This window comes from Drosophila montana, unplaced genomic scaffold (genome assembly GCF_035044405.1).
Source record: "Drosophila montana isolate Dmon_TW-CO22-7 unplaced genomic scaffold, ASM3504440v1 contig_3213_1, whole genome shotgun sequence".
Taxonomy (NCBI): Eukaryota; Metazoa; Arthropoda; class Insecta; order Diptera; family Drosophilidae; genus Drosophila; species Drosophila montana.
In genome coordinates, this window is record NW_026998093.1 from 1,395,828 (window position 1) to 1,413,606 (window position 17,779).

Here is a 17,779-nt window from a genome sequence, read left to right on the forward strand (position 1 = left end):
TTTAATTTAATTTCATATATGCTAATTTTTGTTTGAATGCATTTAAGTAAAAGGAGAGTCAGAGAGTTAAGATTTAACACTTTCATTATAGTTACATGTACATAATAAGGTTGCCTATGAAGAAAAGTTAATTTGATGTAAAGTTTTTCAAATAAAAATAAGATAATTTATATTATTCATTAAAAATATTGACAATATTATCAAAATCAAAAAGCAGCTTTATAATTATGTCAAAACTTAAAGCATTCTACAAAAAATTGAACACTCAAGCACTGTTGAACCAGTGTGCAGTATATGATATACAATGTCGAGTGTAGGAAAAATATAATAGAAAAGCCTCAGCGGGATGCCAGTCGGCTAGCCAGCCAACCAGGAGGCGAGCCCAGGCGCTGTTGCAACAATAAAACCACAGAATATGTTGGCAACTGGCAAAGCAGATGGGTCGCCGAGAGAGCGGGAGAGCAATAGCCCATTGCTATGGACACTGAAACCAGCAGCAGCAGCAAAAACAACAACAACAACAACCACCAGAGCATAAGCATAAGGGTGCAGATTCGAATTTGACTCTCTGCAGCAGCAGTCGAAACAGACTCTGGCGGGGAGTCCAAACAGAATCGGGACAGATGTGCGAGTGCCGCGAGTGAGCGGAGAGTTTTGCTTTGAATGGGACAATATGAAAATTCCAAGTGGACTCGCTGCACCGGTGGTGGCAATGTGGCGAGTACTTAAAGAGGAACAGATTGCGTGCGGGCAGCAGTCGAAAACAGAGCTTCGAATCGAACGGTGCCACAGAAACCACCAGCATCCATTTGTTGACAAGTGCATAAAAGCTTAGAGAGCCAGAGACTACGCTAAAAATATCACAAGTGTCCGATTCCAGTGTGCGATGAACTTGCTCATGGATAGCCTGCCGTCGCATGCGAATCCCGCCGTGCGTCGCACAACGCCGCCGCAACAGCAGACCGAGCTGCGCATCTCCACCAGCCCCACAGCAACAACAGCAACAATGACACAGCAGCAACAGCAACATCAGCAACACGCCAACAACAACATTAACAACAACAACAACAATGAAACGCCCAGCGTTAAGACGACACTGAAGCGCTCCTTTGATGTGGCCTTTCTGATGATGCCCGATGAACGCATCAAACAGAAGCAGGCCGAGAAACAGGCACGCCTGCAGGAGGCACTGCAGCAACAGCAGCCGCTGCAGTTGCATCACTTTCCCACAGATCTGTCGCCGCGTGCCGCCGCATCACAGCCGCCCTCGCCGGCGGCCCTGGAGTATATTAGTCTGCTGGAGGCGCGCCAACGCTATCCACAGCTGATGATGCGCTCGCCGCGCGTCTATGATGATCCCACGCTGGTCATACCGCTGGTGGACTCGCCAGAGGCAACAGTGTCGCCGCCGCCGCAGCCGTTGCGCAGCGCCTTCACCAAGGTGGCCTCCTCGCTGTCCAGCTCCTCGTCGCCCTCAACGGTTTCGCGGCTGGAGTCGCCGGTGGATGTGAGTGCGCCACCTCTTAGCCCGGATCAGTTGAGCTGTCATTCCATGAGTCCACCTGTGGTGGCCACGCCCCCACCGCGCACTAGCAGCGGCGGCGGCGGTGGAGGTGGCGGCAACAATACAACAGCTCCCAACACTTTACCCAACGGCATGCCCAGCAATCCCATCATGTATCACAGCTTTCGGCCCGAGTATCAGTTCAATGGCGCCTTTCAGGCCGTGAATCCCATGCAGGCGCTCCAGGCACAGCAGAGACTCAAACAGCAGCTGCTCTACAGGCCGCCCATGGCGCCCAATGGCCACAGCCCGAATGGCTGCTCATCGAATCCCTCGTCGCCGCCAACGGGTCCGCCACCGGAGTTCCTGCACGCCGCTTACCCAGGCTTTGGTCATCCTCCGCATCCCTTTGCGGTGGCTCAGCCACTGCAGAATCCCGCAGCAGCTGCGATTCTCTCCACGCTCATACCACCGACGCTGGCCTCCACCTTCACGCTGACCGCACAGAATGTGTGCGCCAAGTGCAACATTAGCTTCCGCATGACCAGCGATCTGGTCTACCACATGCGCTCCCACCACAAGAGCGAGGTGGCCTGCGATCCGAATCGGCGCAAGCGCGAGGAGAAGCTGCGGTGTCCCGTCTGCCAGGAGACATTTCGCGAGCGGCATCATCTCACCCGGCACATGACCGCGCATCAGGACAAGGCCAGCGATCATCAGCCAACGCCGGAGGAGTCCAACAACGACAATGAGATTATCAATGTGGTTGGCGGCACGCCGCCCGGACGCAGATCTGGCGGTGGCTCCAAATGATCCAAACATTTCTTCGGATACTTTTAAGCTGCTGCGTGTTTTGTTAGTCTAGTCCGTAACAGTCCTCCCCCCGCCCTGCCCCACACCCAAAAATGTTTCTCCATTGTGATATTAAGTTTAGTTCAAGCCCAATTTAAGTTTCACCATTAGCCATAAATATAGTGCAATTCTCATCTATCTAAAATATCTGGTTATTCCCCACCCGATTAGCTCTTGAGCTGTCGCGATTTATCTTTGTAAAATACTAGACCTAAGTTTAATGCTCCAACAATTTAACATTTGATGTGTGACTTAATGTTTAAATAAATATCTGATTGTTATTAAAAGCAAATATATCACTTTTTTAATGGTCAAGGGGTTTGCTTCCAGTTTATATAAAAGGTATTTAACGATTGATTCCAATACTGACCAGTAAATATATCTATAACAAAGATAAATATGCTCTAAAACTAAGACTCGCTGAGTCTGAAAGATTCCATAGATAAAAAATAACAACCAAACCCCTGAGTTGCTTATCTATACCTATCAAGGTGAACGGACTACTACAAGTATATTAGACTTTAAAATTTGACTGAATTATGTATATTTGATATTCCCAGTTAATATTTATAAGGTCGGTAGATGTTAAAGTTATCTTAACATTATTATGAATACATATGTTTTCGATGATTCGGTTCGCAGCTTAAACAAATACCTGGGCTAACTTATTTTTTGAATTATAATATGGCGCGGCTCCTAAAGGAAAACAGCAAGCTTTTTTGAGCAACAAGATTCTGCTTTACAAAACTCTACTTGTCCCAGTTTGCCATTTTGCAAGCCAAATCTTTGGAACACTAGCAAAATGGCATTGGACAAAAATTAAAGTCTTCTAAGCCAAGGTTCTCGCAGACTAAGTACTGGCAGATAACCTGGTATATCTATATCCGGGCCCTGGGAAAGGATCTAAAGGTTCCTTTGGTGGGCAACCTTTTACGAAAGCAGTCCAAAGTATCTACAAATAAGGTATTAAAAAAGGTGCACCTTGATTTGTCATAAATTAAATTAATAATATTTACATTTTATTACATTACAATACAGAACAAAAGAAAAAGAACAAAAGAAAATTTTAGCCAAATCATTATTTTAAATTTGTTGCGGCTCAGATGAGGGTTCAGCTTTTCTTTATACAACTAATCCGTTTAATGCTTCGGATTACTATAAAACAAGAATTTGAATTCCGACCCAAAAACGGTTGGGTTAAAACCGTCTCAATTAAAAGAACATTGAACACTTAAGTAGTTAACCTTATATAAGCATTATTTGATTTAAAAAAAAAATCCCTTTGGTTCTAACCTATTATTCTCATTTGATTTGAAAGTTTATTCAATTATTTTGCAGTCGAATTTTTAAATACTTCAAGTTCTACAATACTTTAGCTCGTGGTGCCAGCAGTTGTCAGGCCGCGAAAAACATAGGTTCCCAGGCTCAGAAAAAGCGGCACATGCTCTGGAGAAACATACGCCATATGAGTGCCCGAGAATATGTTGGCCTTGTTAGCGCAATGAAGCCAAAATAGCGGGAGGGGCTGCAGCCGTTGGGTCGGTCACATGCAGCCAGCCCAAAAGTCGGGCAGCGTATGCAGCAATTAGATGCGGCAACAAAAACGGCGCTGGCGACGCTAATGAGCTGACACTGGGTCTGGGAACAGAGCTGTAAACAAGATGCGGTATTCGCACACAAAAATGAAGGGTAGTCGGAAGCCAACAAATAAAAAAAAAAAACACAAAATCAGACGATAGACACCGCAACTAATGTGGCATACTGCTGGCAACTTATTTTGGCACAAGGAGTTCTCTCAAGTGCTTTGGACAGAAATGATTTTCGAATTTCAATAATTCTACAGTCAACTGGCAACCCTCCTTTGAGTCTGTAGCGATTCCCATGAGCCAAGAATTTGTAGCATGCCGAATTCCGACAAAGCGCAACGAATGTCTTGGGTGGTGGGTGCCGTGGAGGATGCCTCGTTTGCTGCACTCAAATGAGCCACAGCGAATCGCGTTGATTTAGCGTGGCCAAATCCTGTTAGCCCGTGCCAGTGTGCCACGCGATTCTCACAGGATCTCTGGATTTATCAACTGATGTATCAATTGATGGCGTGCCTAAACGCCGCTCCCCTCCCCCCACTCAAACCGCTGCTCCTGGCTTGTTCGCATTGTTCCCATGATGGGATTAGCGTTTTATGGCCTTGTATTCACCGCCGCAGCCACTTGATAAAGACATTGAACATGGAAGGTGTGGGATAGACAGAAAAGTCAGCTTACTTGTTAAAAGGTGAACAAATTGATGGAAACGATTGAAAGTTAATGCGAGACGATAAATGCGAGATGTAAGCGAATGGAAATGGGAGTTATTTTCAGCAGCCCAACCAGCCAAAATATGAAATTGGTTGCTGTCTGCCCCTTAGTCGCAACTTCTTTAAATGGAGCCGGCTCAAACCTTTAATCTATTAACTTTTTTATTTACCATAAGCCGAAACTTAAACCATTATAAACCTACACTTTGGAATAAGAACAGGCAAACCTAAACAAAAACTGAAATATATATATCTATAAAGAAAAGTGAATATTTGCTTTTTGAAAATATTATTACAAGAGCTTTCACCTTTTGCCACAGCACTCACGAGAATTTCAGTACTTCAAATATGCGAAAAGTATACTTTTGTTCATTTAACCATTGAAAGTGTGAAACACCTCTCAAATGAATTTAAAGAAGAACTTTGAAAATGGTGACGATCGGATGGTAAATGAAAAGTTACATGTAAAAGTTTTTCGCGATTTTTCTACACTTACGTGTGGAATTTCCTAAAATCCGTCATACTTAGCATGCAGCTCTAAAATCAGTCAGTCAAAACCAGTCGTTTAATATAAAAAGGTTATAAATTAAATAATTATATATTAAAGTGACAGGCATTTTTACCCAAGGCTGAAAGCAAATCCTAAGTTCTCAAAGCGAACCATCCGCCACCTACGCAGATATGTTTTTAATACTATTGATAGTTGTGAGGTGAGTTAAATGAAATTCTGCATAAAAAAACAATCATTTGGTTTCAGTACTAAATACATCGCTTTTGTCTTTTATCATCCCACTTAACATTAATACGATACGCATATTAAACTTAGCCACAAGCCCTGCCTTACTACTATTATAGTTTTCCATGACTTATATCATTGCAGTTTACAATGGACTTGGCGTCTAGCTTGGCCCTGCCACTGATTTATTTTATACATTTCCCCAATGAGCAATTTCAACTTCCTTTAAAAACAATTACAACTTCCTCTACACACACACACAGACAGGCGCGCAGAGTTTTGTTTGCGTCTCGTTAAGCCAACACATCGTCAAAATCACATTTCCTCATTTAAGCTAGCAGCGCCCTGTGGCCTGTGTGCCACCCGTCGCACTGAGAAGCCACTCAGTCAAAACGACGCCCCGGGCAACCGCAGTGGCAACTCCATATAATAAGCCTCATCATGGCGGCGGCTATATAATAGCAGACCATAATCACATTTCATATTTATCACATTTTTACGCCCACACGCAGCCCAGAAGGCGCAGACCGCGTGGTTTTCATGCTTGCCGTGCGACCTGCGCATTGTTTGCCTTTGCCTAACCTCGCAATTTGACCGTAAATAAATTGCCTGCTCATTTGGTAAGCACTTGCCCCACCAGCTAAATTCAAAGTGAATTTCCCACCAGTTTCCTTTCAAATCGAGAGCAGCAGCAGGAGCAGGAGCGGAGCTACCCTGACGGGCGACGAGCGACGTCGACCTCGTGTTCAAATACGTTTAAACACAATGCAAATACCGTTATAATAGCACAACAACAACAACAACGACGACAACAACAACAACAAGGCCAAAAACCAGACAGCTGGGTAAGGCTGAGCGCCCACAGGGCCTTGTTACGCCCCCTTCTGTAATGGAGACGTGTGCGTATGAGTGATTTTTCTCAGCTGCGCTTAAAAGTATGCAAATGTTTTTGTTTGGCTCCAGCCAAGGGGTTGTCGTTGGAGGGGGGCGTGGCCCGGGCTGGCTTTCATTTTATGACTTTTGCGGTGCATTTGCTGTTGTGGGCTATTAAGCCCCTGGTAAAGCGCGTTTAACTGCAGGCAATTTCATTTGCGTTTAATTTGCATGTCCTTTAAATATGCCGATTAGCTATGGACAGGCCGAGATTGGACGACAGGTGACTGCGCAGCTTGCCCAGGCTGCCAGTCGACTTAAAAGCAAACAAACCAAACCAAAAAAAATAAAAAATAGTAAAGCGAGCAACTGACAGCCAAGCCGCTTAAACTTTGAACTTTGTCATTTCAATTTTCGCCAACGGATGCGCTTTGTTTCAGGCCTCAGGCAAAGAGGACCGTGCTCTGCGGTGCCGTTGCTGGGCTTGTGCCTCCATGAGCCGCCGGAAACATTGAGCCCGACAATGCGACTTTCATTTGGCCAAAAATTGTAGATCTGTGGATTGCCGTTGCGTTGCGGTTGCCGCCGCAATGTGAGGAGCTGCCGCCATTGTTTTGCGGCCAAGGCACATGATGATGTCCTGGCCATGGCCAGGAAGTTTTTCATGCGCCATGACACTTTTTGTGCGCTACGGCAGCCATTTTGTGTGTGTGTGTGTGTGTTTGTCTACCTTTACCGTTGCCGTGGCCCGTTGTGCCATTGCCATGGCCCGGATCCCGAGACAGAGACAAAGACAGAGACGCAGTCGGTTGTCGGTTTTCGGTGCTCCATTGAAATGATTTTTGGAAGCATGGAAGCTGTTTGGCTTGCCGCAAGACAGCCGGCTTACTGACTGAACAGCAGCAGCCAGGACAGCCAGAACTGAACAGGACTGAACAGCAGTAGCAGCAGCAGCCAGGACAACATCCGCGTGTCCATGTCCGTGCGTCCTGTAATTTATGATGTGCGCTTCCTTTTTGTCCTCTCGTCCCGCCCAGCTGCCAGTTTCCTTTTTTTTTTTGGTTCTGCGCAACTTTTCAGAGCTCTGCGCCTGTTTTCTGCTGTCATAACTTTGCGCACGTAATTAATAGTTGTAAAGCGGATTTTTAGTTTTGTGCGGCCCAACTTTTATGGCCGCTTGTCCGGGAGTTGTTTGCTCAATTAACTTAGCAGGTAGTTAATTTTCACAAAGCCGCAGGACACCAGCTGCGGCTGCTAATTGATTTACAACCCAAGCGCTGAAAACGCAGCTTAAAGACACTTTAAGCGTGTCATTTGGTGCTCCTTGTCTTTTCAAGCGAGAGCTGGTTTTGAAATGCAGCCAAGTTGAAATTGAGTGGAACAATCGGCAATAAGTATTCCTTGCATTTGATATAACATAACTTGTTTTTTCCAGCAATAAATTTTGTAAAGGCTGACAACCGCAAACTAAGCAGCCACAGGACTCCAAAGAAGTTCTTCCCCCAGCATAAGATCGAACTTAAATTTGATATTATCAGGGCAGCAAAACGGGTTTGAACTTGTAATACCCTAAACCCATTAAAAATGGGTAAAAATAGTATATTAATTTTGTAACAAGGAGAAGGAAGCATCTCCGACCCAATAAAGTATATATATTTTCTTGAACAGCACCAATAGACGAGTCGATATAGCCATGTCCGCCCGATATTCATCAAAATTAATTGATAATACGTTAGTATCACAGATTTAATTTATAGTAAAGTGAATTGATTCATTGTAAATTCAAAAACCCTGAATTGATGCAAAGCCACAAACCGACCCTTAAGGGTAGACGTTGCCTCGAGAGGTAAACCGACAATGTTGCAAGCTTTGCAGACTTGGCTTGAATTGTTTATTTTAGGAAACATAGTTTCTAACTTTCAAGAGATTGTGGCCTGTTAAGCCAAACAATTGTAGAACTGTCTTTAAGTGCTGACCCTACTATATGCCTATATATGGCGCACTTGGCGTATGCGAAATTTATCGTGTTGGTCTTTTGTTGTTGCCTACCTGGCAAGTGCTGAAGCCATGCGCGAAATATTTAGCGTGTCAAATGACATATTTGCGGCTTTTTTTGTGCCTTGGCAGCAGCTAGCAGGGATAAGAGCCACACACTCAACTCGTCTCTCCCTTTCTGCCCTAACGCTAAGGCATATGTGTGCGGGTGTCGTGCCGTCTCTCTTCACTGTTTGCCTTGGCTGTCGCCATTTTTGCTGTTTTGTGCTTCATTTATCACTTTGCAGCATTCGGCATTTCCATATACTCAGCATATTTGCTGGCTAACGCACTCGCATGATATATGAGCGTGTCTTTAACCCAGCCAACAGGCGTCATCATCCTCCACAATGCCAGGGTAGTGTGTCATATCGTTCGATGACAACCCACTGCACACACCCCCGTCCCATCATTGCCGGCCCCGTCCCCGTTCTCTCACACATGGTGTAATTTAGATAAGTGGTCATTCTTCATATTTATAATGCTCATAATTTCATAATGTGCCACGCATATGCAGCTCTGCCGGATGCCCCACTTGGCCCACACTACGGTAAATGGAAATGGTAGCATGGCGGGGAGTGGGGAGCGGGGAGTGGGGAGCGGGTAGAGTGGTTGCCACACTGGGAACAACATGGTCAGCGTCGTGCGCTGCCTGAGCCATTTATTTAATTTGGCGCGAGTTTTTGTTGGTCCAGCCACCTTGCAATGAATATGAATAGTCGTCGTTTGGCTGTGAAGGCCCGCCTCCTCTCTCTCTCTACCCCACTCTCTGGTAACAATAGGGACACAACCCATGAATATGGAACATGTGAAATCGCGAATGTTGTCGCTGCTATTTTTTCTCTCGATGCCCACCGTTTGTTGTTGCCCTGATTTATGAGCCACATAAAAGTTAACTTAATTAAATGGCTTTTCGGTTGTCCTGAATATTTATGCGTGTCCCTTTTATAGAATTGATAGTGTTTTTGATAGTGTATGCAGAACGCTTGTAAATAGGAATTCTGATAAGCCCTGATATAGGAAAGAGTTTTCAACTCAGTTCGATGTGTGCTGAATAAGATCAAGCCATAAAGCTCTTTGCCCTGACTAATTGTCTGATATATACCAAATATATATATATATATTCGTATTTATATAAATATATATATGTAATTACTTACTCACCTTTAAATTCACACACTATTATTCACACACTATTATTATTATCATCTATCTGTAGACGGGAGAAGGACCTTGATATAAACACATTACTTAAAAAAAGAGAAAGGAGAGATAATTTTAATGTGTAAGTAAGTCTGTGTATATGTATGTGGTATGCATGTAGGTCCTTGCGTATGGATGTAAAATACACGAATTTACAAAAGCAAATTTCAACGTAAGTGTACCCAACTATGCTATTCTCATGAATTCTAGTAAGCATGACAGCTTTTTATGCTTCGACTATAAGTAGTTTTATTTAAACTTGATCTCTGCTCTTGCACTCCCTCTCTCTCTCTTTCTCTCTCTGTTTCTCTCTCTCTCTATTTTACTCTCTCTATCTCTCTCTCTCTATCTCTCTCTCTACTCTCTCTCTCTCTCTCTCTCTCTCTCTCTCTCTCTCTGTTTCTCTCTCAGTCTCTTTCTTTTTTTTCTCTACATAGCTTTTAATAGAGTTTAGGGTTTTTCTCTCTCAACCAATTAATTATAAAATAGAGTTGAAAGAATTGATTCATAAAATTCTGTAGAGTTTCTTTCCTATACTTAATACGTAACCAATTCTCATTATAATTTCTTTTTTCCTCTAGCTATCTCCTGCCTTATTCTAGTCAAAACAATAATTACAAATAAGTAAGCAGAGACTCCAGTTATCTTAAACAGTTGCGAGATTTAACTGCACAAAACATTTGCTGAAAATTTACGATGCAAACATTTTCTGATAGAGGCAAGAACAAACTTTTTAATAGTTAAAATTTGCAAATTTCTTTGGCAGCGATAACAAACAGGTTCGCCAATAAATATTGACACCATTTTGTGTTTATGTGAAGGAGAAGTTGGAAAACTGAAACTAGCCGGGGCAGAGGCAGAGGCAGACAGATAACGCTAACATTATATGTACTTATATAAAGCAGACAAAACAGAAACTCGAAATTGGAACTGGAAACTAGAAACAGAAACTTTTTTTCTATAGCTAAAAAAGCGTGGAGAGCGCAGAGCATGCGAATCGTAAAAAATAAAATTATGCAAATTTTTATTATTTGATTATGCAAATGTTCGCGCTTGACGACCCTTGGCATAAGGACGACAATACTCGATCCCCGCTTCCCCCCAACCCCAAATCCACACACTAAAGCTTCCGTTGTAAGTGGAAAAAAAAAAGAAACAGTTAGTTGGCCACCATTTGCCCCAACTGCCGGCGGCTCCCTACAGCGCGGGTAAATTTGAATTTTCGTTGGCTATTCCTTTTTTTGCGCCCCGACCGCGACGGGCTACGCAGCGAGCGGGAGGTGCGCGGCAGACGGGTGCCGCTGTGGAGCATTGTCATATGTGGTTGGAAATTTGGAATCTGTTTGCAACCCCTTCGAGCGTATCCGTTTCCTTCTGTCGCGTGCGTCTGCCCATGCGACCCCCGTCCCCCCCGCCCAGGCCCTCGGTCGCACTTGTCGTATGCGTATTTATATTTTCTCATGTTCTGCTTTGTTATTGTTGTTGTTGTTTCTCGCTCTTTGCGCGCGATTTGAATCTTTTAAGCGAAATATTGTTGAAATCACTTTTTGCCTGACTGACTAAAGGCTTTTCGCGGTTTGGGCGCGTTCCTCACTTTTGAATGGGGGTGCGTCTCGCCTCTCGCGTACACCTTAAATGCTCTAATTGATATACAGGACTAAGCCGTGTCGCTGCTCAGCCGCAAAGTCACGCAGCAAACGTTTAAATTATAAAGTTGCTGATAAAAAAAGAAAATAGAAGAGAAAATCGCGCTCGTTAAAGCCCAACTGATAAGAGTTGAGCATTCAGTTTTATGGCCGACTTCTAATCAGTTTGAATAATTACCAAAACGTGCCCGAAAAAACTAAAGCAAAGAAAATTGAGTAAAGGCGTAAGGATACTTTTTACAATGGCGAATGCTGAAAATGACATCCTATTCGCGACAAAGAGCAAAATCTTGTGAATTTGTATTATAGAAACGTTTTTGTGCTACCCATAATAAGGTTTTGCTCATATGTATGTTTTAAAAAGTCGAACAGTTTTTCACTGAAAGAGTCATTCTTAAAACGATTCTTCGACACCTTAAACATGTACCTAAACATCCTACACAATGTAAATATTAAAATTAAGCTATCTTTACCCAAAGCTTCTTTTTCTATGAACCCCAGATCCTAACGCTGATAAAAGTTGCTAAGCTACAGTAACAGCATCTAAGTTGTAAATAAAAGAATTTTACTCCAACAAATTATATAGTAGTCCGATGTAAATATAATTTTGCTAAAGCGTAGAAAGCATGTGAAAATTTGCAAAAACCTAGTTTGATCAAGATTTCTTTAAACACGAAAGTTTTCCATTTAATAGTTTTGCATTTCAAACCGATTATTCCAATGACAGCTATAAAGTGATCCAGTTGAAAATTGCATTAAGACAGCTTTAAAACTGAAAGAATAGCTTGCAAAGACCCTGACAGACAAGCTATACCGACTAAGTTGATACTCTTGATACTATTATTACACACAGTTAAATAGCGGAAAACTTAAGCTTCTAAAGAATTAAAATATTAGATTGGAATATTAAATGTTAAGAGTTTCATGACGATTAATTTGTTATATTTTATTTCCCATTTCTCTTGTAGAGAGTTTTATAATTTTGTCATGAAATTTATAACGCATAGCAGTAGACATCACCGAACCCATAAAGTGTATATATTCTGGATCAGCCGTCAGCCAACTTGATATTGACATGTCCGTTAATTTTATAGCTATTGTATTTGCATAGGTCCGTCTTTCTATTGCAAGTAGTACATATATCGGATCCAGCCGGATCAGACCACTATATCATCGGATCACTATATGCCAGAGGAACGATCGTTCCAAAAATAGGTTCTTATATGAAGAACTTTCTGTTAATCAAGATAATTTAAGAAGCTAACGAATAAAACTATAAGAATTCCATATTAACCGGTTATTAACCTTTCCGTGATTGATTGAATTAACAATATAACAGCAAATGCAAATGCTAAACTTAAGCTTTTGGTAAATATATATAGGAAGGCGGCTGTATCTACTTATTGCATTCGATAACTGAGCATAATTTGTAAGCAGCTAAGTAAACAGCGTGGACGGTCAGCTAGGAATCTGAGTTGCTTCTTTCAGACTGATGAGCAAACAAGTGAAGCAGCTCATCAATCACCAGGCCACAGAACATAAATCAAGCTAAGAGTCAAAACCTATAGAAAACTCGGGAGAAAACTCTTTGGCCCGTTGGCGTTAGGCAGGGCACAAGAACAACTTTTTGATTGAGCAACAGTCGTCCAACTTAATCGCCACTTCCGGCTGGCAAGCACTGCCAAGCCCCAACCCAAAAGCCATAATAAGTAAAACGCGTAATAAAACCAAAATGCTTAGAAGACACACACAAAAAGGCCAAGAAATTGGGAGCTGAGAGGTGGCCCACACTGGCTGCGCCATATACAAAGACAGTCTGTTTATTTACGCCGCATCGTATGTAGAAGCTTACATATGGGCGCCTCCAGGGCCAGGGGCGGCGGCACTGCCAAGTGCTGGTCCGGTTGTTGCGGCGTCCATACGGCGGGGCACATATCACACATGTTGTTCCGAGTACACACGTATGTTGCCTGCAAGCGATAGCGTCAACGTCAACGTCCACGTCGACGTTAGCGTCAGCGCCGTCGACGGTGGCGCCATTTTTTGGCAGCGCTTGCCTCCGAATCTTGGCCAGCAATCGCAAGCGGCACATATGTGCAATCATGCAACAGCCCACCCATAGCCCCAATCGGTTGAGCGGCGCTGTGGAGACTCCATTTTGGTTTTGCCATTGGCGCTGGCCGGGAACACGCCCATCGTCGAGTCAGGCGCATGCTCAGCGCCAGTTCGAAACTTGATTCGAATTCGAATTTCGAGCAACTGTTTAAAAGAGAATATTCTCTGCACCTGCTGTCTGCTTAGTGTCAAATGTGAGAAGCAGCCCAAGCGGCTGGCGGATGCTCGATTTTTAATCAAAACTAGATAAGATTTGCAACAATAACAATAACAGGAATGACAAGTGCACTGGCCAGAAGGGTGCAAGGGGGAGGGTGGCTGACCGCAAATCCTCTGTGTGTGTGTGTGTGTGAATCACAAACGCGTTAAATTGAAACTTGGGATTTTACGCAGCTTTAGTTTTTTAGCAATTATGAGCGAGCGAGCTGGCAATAGCTGAGCAGGCTAAGCGGGCTGTGCGAGCGAGAGGGCCAGTTAAATAATAACAAAAACAGGCGTTAACACTTGTCAGCCGACAGACAGGAATATGTCACCTGCAACAGGAGTCGGGGCGGCAGGACTGATGGGCAAATGCAATCAACACTCCACTCGGTACGCACAATCTATAAATCTCAGTGCCAAAATATCCCACATAAATTCATATTTATGGTCGAACATTTGAACCTTTTTGTTTGCCACACGCACACACACACACGTAGACAATCAAAAGTCGATTAGCATGCAGCACCCGGGGGCAGTTACTCCTGCCCCGAGCACCGGCTACAAATAGGCAAACGCAGGTAATCGCATTTCCCAAAAATGTTTGCTTCTGCTGCCGCCCAAAAAACAAACCAATTTTCAACCCCTGCCCAGTGGAAATTTCGTGTTGAAAATCTGCTGAAACACAATGAAAATATTTTGCCTTCTGCATAAGGATTTGGGTGGGGATGTCATTGGCTGGGGGCTGGGGCAGGGGCAGGGGCTGGGCCTTGCGCTGGGTGTGGCTGTGACAAGTACAAGCCACTTGTGCGTTGATGATAATTTTTACATTTTTGGAAACAGACAGAGAGTCGGACGACAACGGACCAGATATCTGAAATCGGCTTATGTCGCCTGCATTGTGCTGACAATGCTGGAGGAGCTTTTGTTTTAACCATGGCCAAGCGGGAGGGAGGGTGGTAGCGACCGGGCTAACTGTGCGGCCAGGCATTGTGTGATTTATGCCCAGTTTTAATTTAAAAGCAATCAATTTGAAATATGTAACCAAAAAGAGTTTCGGGCTGCAAGAAAATTGAAGATAACAAATGAAACGAAAGTTAATAATTCAAGAGACTGAGAGTTGAGACTGAAGCTGGGCGAAAATATAAATTCTAAAATTTATGGTAAAGTTTATATACATATGTAGTTGCAATTGCAACACTTGTGGCTAAAATTCGCAGGAAAAATAGGCTTAATTTATTTTAATTTCTAATCTTTAATCTTAAGAAGTAAGCGCAGCCAACTTCAAGCCTATCAAAGTCTTTTTGCATGTGTACTAGAGGCATTCCTTAATGGACTTAAATACTCCTCATTTCTTCTTCTAGTTCGATTTGCTGATTAAGTTTAATCGTTCATTTTCTGGTCGCGAACTAATTCGCTCAATTAGTTCACTCGTTCAGTTGTTCAGTCGGTCATGAACTATCAAGGTGAACTCAAAATACCGCTATCTTTTATGCTCATGAACAACTAAACAGCTCTATAGAGTGTATAGTTAATGACCGACTAAACGAGTACGGAATATATCGTTCATGACTGACTGATTAAATGAACGACTGAACTAAAAATACCAGATTTAGTTTCCTTATCACTGAATAAGTGCAGTAGTTCATTTTAATGACCCGTTCAGACGAACTTGGTCTAAACGACAATACTCTATTTCTCAACATTAAAAATATCGAATAAAAACAATAGCTTGGGCTTCTATTATGTTGCCCAAATATGCACAATTCTTATTAAACATAAGAAAATGCTTGTTTTAGTTCAAAAGTCTAAAACCAAAAGCACATTAGCAAAAGTTTACAAAGAAACGTAAATGGCATTAAAAAATTCAATTATGTCAAACATTCAGGTATTATCTTGATGCATTATCCTTGGCTAATGAGCCGACGTTTGTCCAGCGATCTTATCGCTTGAAGGAGCCTCGTCTGAAGCCAAGGACAAAAGTTAAATCAATTAAAATTTATCACTTTATTTTCATTAAGAGCGAAAAGTCAAGCGACGCTGTCCCCAAGGTGCAATTCGTTATCAATTCGCGTAGAATGGCGGTCAGGATGTGGCTTAACTGTAATTTGTCCTGGCGTCGAAGCAACTGTGCTGTTATCGCCACGAAGAAGTAGACAATAAAACGCCACAACGTTTGTCGCTTTAAATAATAAAAACATTTGATTTGCCAAAGGCGGCACGTGCCAGGACGAGTCTGGATAGGCCAGGCTGGCGGTGCGCAACCAAATCACAGATAAAGCCATCGCGTAAATTAATGGCCGGCACGTGTCCTTGACGCTGCCACAAAGAGAGCAGCTAGAAAGCGACACTCTTACGGATTGGCTGGGGCATTAAGATGCGGCTCGCTATTGGGATTGGGTTTCGGGGATTCGGCCTGGGCAAGCTGTCCACGCTGGGTGGTCTGCTGCATGTGTGTGTGTGCGTGCGGATGGGCTGTGAATTGGGAGCAGCTTATGGACAACAAATTATCGACTCTATATGCGGATATTGTTGTGTGCTGCTGCGGCTGATAATTGAGGCGTAAATGTTGACACACGTCCGCACTGCGCAGCTCAGCTTGGAACATTGTCGTCGCCCTCTTAACCGACTCCAAGTGCAGTTTATGTTTGCGACAATTGCCACTCGGGCTTATGAGTACGCTGCGTGTGTGCGATTTCATTGCAGCAATTTGGTTTTAGTATGGATTCTGTTGGCTGACTGCCTGGCAACAAAGTCAATGATAACCCTATCAAAATTTTATGCACTATGCGAAAAATCGCATAAACGCGCCATTTGCCGGGTGCATAAAAAGTTAAATTAGCTATCCGCAAATATCAATGAATGAAACAAAGAAATTCACATAAACAAAGGCGGCTTTTGATTTTCCAGCTGATGGACTGGTTTCAAAGTGCCCGACAAAACCTTTGGCCATATGCGAGCAAAAAGTATGGAGAAAAAAAGTGTGTTGATTCCTTAAATACCCTTTAATAATATTTAATTATTATTGTCATTAATATAAATTATAACTAAAAAAGCAGGTTGTGTTTTTAAATATTTTAGGAGCATACCGCAGACGTTGCTATCGACTCTAGAATTGCAAGCGTCTTCTCATGTTTTCGAAGCTTCAACTTGTTGAGAATTACAAGCGTCAAGCAATGATAAAGCCAAAGCTAGCTTAACAGAGACCAATATATGTGTGTTTTACCATGAAGCAACAACTTAACACAGTTAAGAACTTATTTATTTAAAGATGAAGATGTTTATGAATTTTATTATTTAAAGGATGGGTAATATACAGGAAAATCTCAAGCTAGCCTTTTGAAAAGCATTGGCAAATAGGGCCTTCGATAAAGCCCAGAATTCGAACCAAAATGCTCGTTTTAACAATTTTAAATAGCGAAATGGCAACTTTTTGAATACGCAGTTACAACTTATTATATTATGTTTTATATAAAGAACTATTGAATAAAACAAATTAGTAATAAAATAACAACTAGACCTTAAGCAACAAACAGTAACAAAATATCGAATCCTTCTAAAAGTAAATTATGGAAAAGTGCGCCTTATGTTTACGCAATATTAATTGCGATTATAAAAACTTGGTATATTCAAAGTCCACCATTTTTAATACCCGTTGCTAGAATTATTGCTGGACTTATGAAAACGATCCGTATAATCTTGAGTTATTCAAAAATGTAACTTCTGATCCGCTGAGGGATCAAATGAAAATCAACATGCTTGCGAGATAACAACCCCTATGTCTGGCATTCATCATAACCACCTCGTTCACCTCAGGCATAAGGGTATACAATACATATTTAAGGTCCCGCCCCGCCCCCTTTCAAAACCATGAAAATTAAAAAATACAAAAAAAAATCACACCACAAAAGCGAGTGGAATACATGATTATATGGGACGCCTGACATATGGCCACTTGGCAGCATTGGAAAATCAGTGAAGGATATGCTAACAGGTCGAACAATTGTCAAATAACCACAGGACATGCACTTGGCCGCATCCTGTGTGTGATTGGAACAGGATGTGTGGAAGAGTTAGAAGCTGGTTGATGATGTGTCGCTGGCTAGCCCCCGTCCAGTTGCTTTGATCCTTGATTGGAGTTGCGTCGACCACTTGAGGCGCAGCTGTGACACTGATTGATGAGCCCGGAGCCCAGCGATTGTGTCTCCATCAACAGCTTTCGGAGGATTCCGCATCAGCGATTGCTTTAATCGAATACTGTGGTCGGGCATAGGGGGGGAGGATTGGGGTCTGCTGCGGTTCGTTGAAATCATGTAAATGGTGTC

The 17,779-nt window shown here is 42.8% G+C and overlaps 1 protein-coding gene across 1 annotated transcript; it reads left to right on the forward strand.

Moving 5' to 3' along the window:
* The first annotated feature begins 229 nt into the window (after positions 1 to 229).
* Positions 230 to 2,648, forward strand: LOC135432708 (uncharacterized). Its single transcript, XM_064688478.1, has one exon. It carries the CDS (start codon positions 887 to 889, stop codon positions 2,315 to 2,317), a length of 1,431 nt encoding a protein of 476 aa, XP_064544548.1. The 5' UTR covers positions 230 to 886; the 3' UTR covers positions 2,318 to 2,648.
* Positions 2,649 to 17,779: the final 15,131 nt, after the last annotated feature.

Excerpts from the sequence above, each read along its gene's own strand:
- LOC135432708 (XM_064688478.1), top strand. The coding sequence starts at position 887 with ATGAACTTGCTCATGGATAGCCTGCCGTCGCATGCGAATCCCGCCGTG.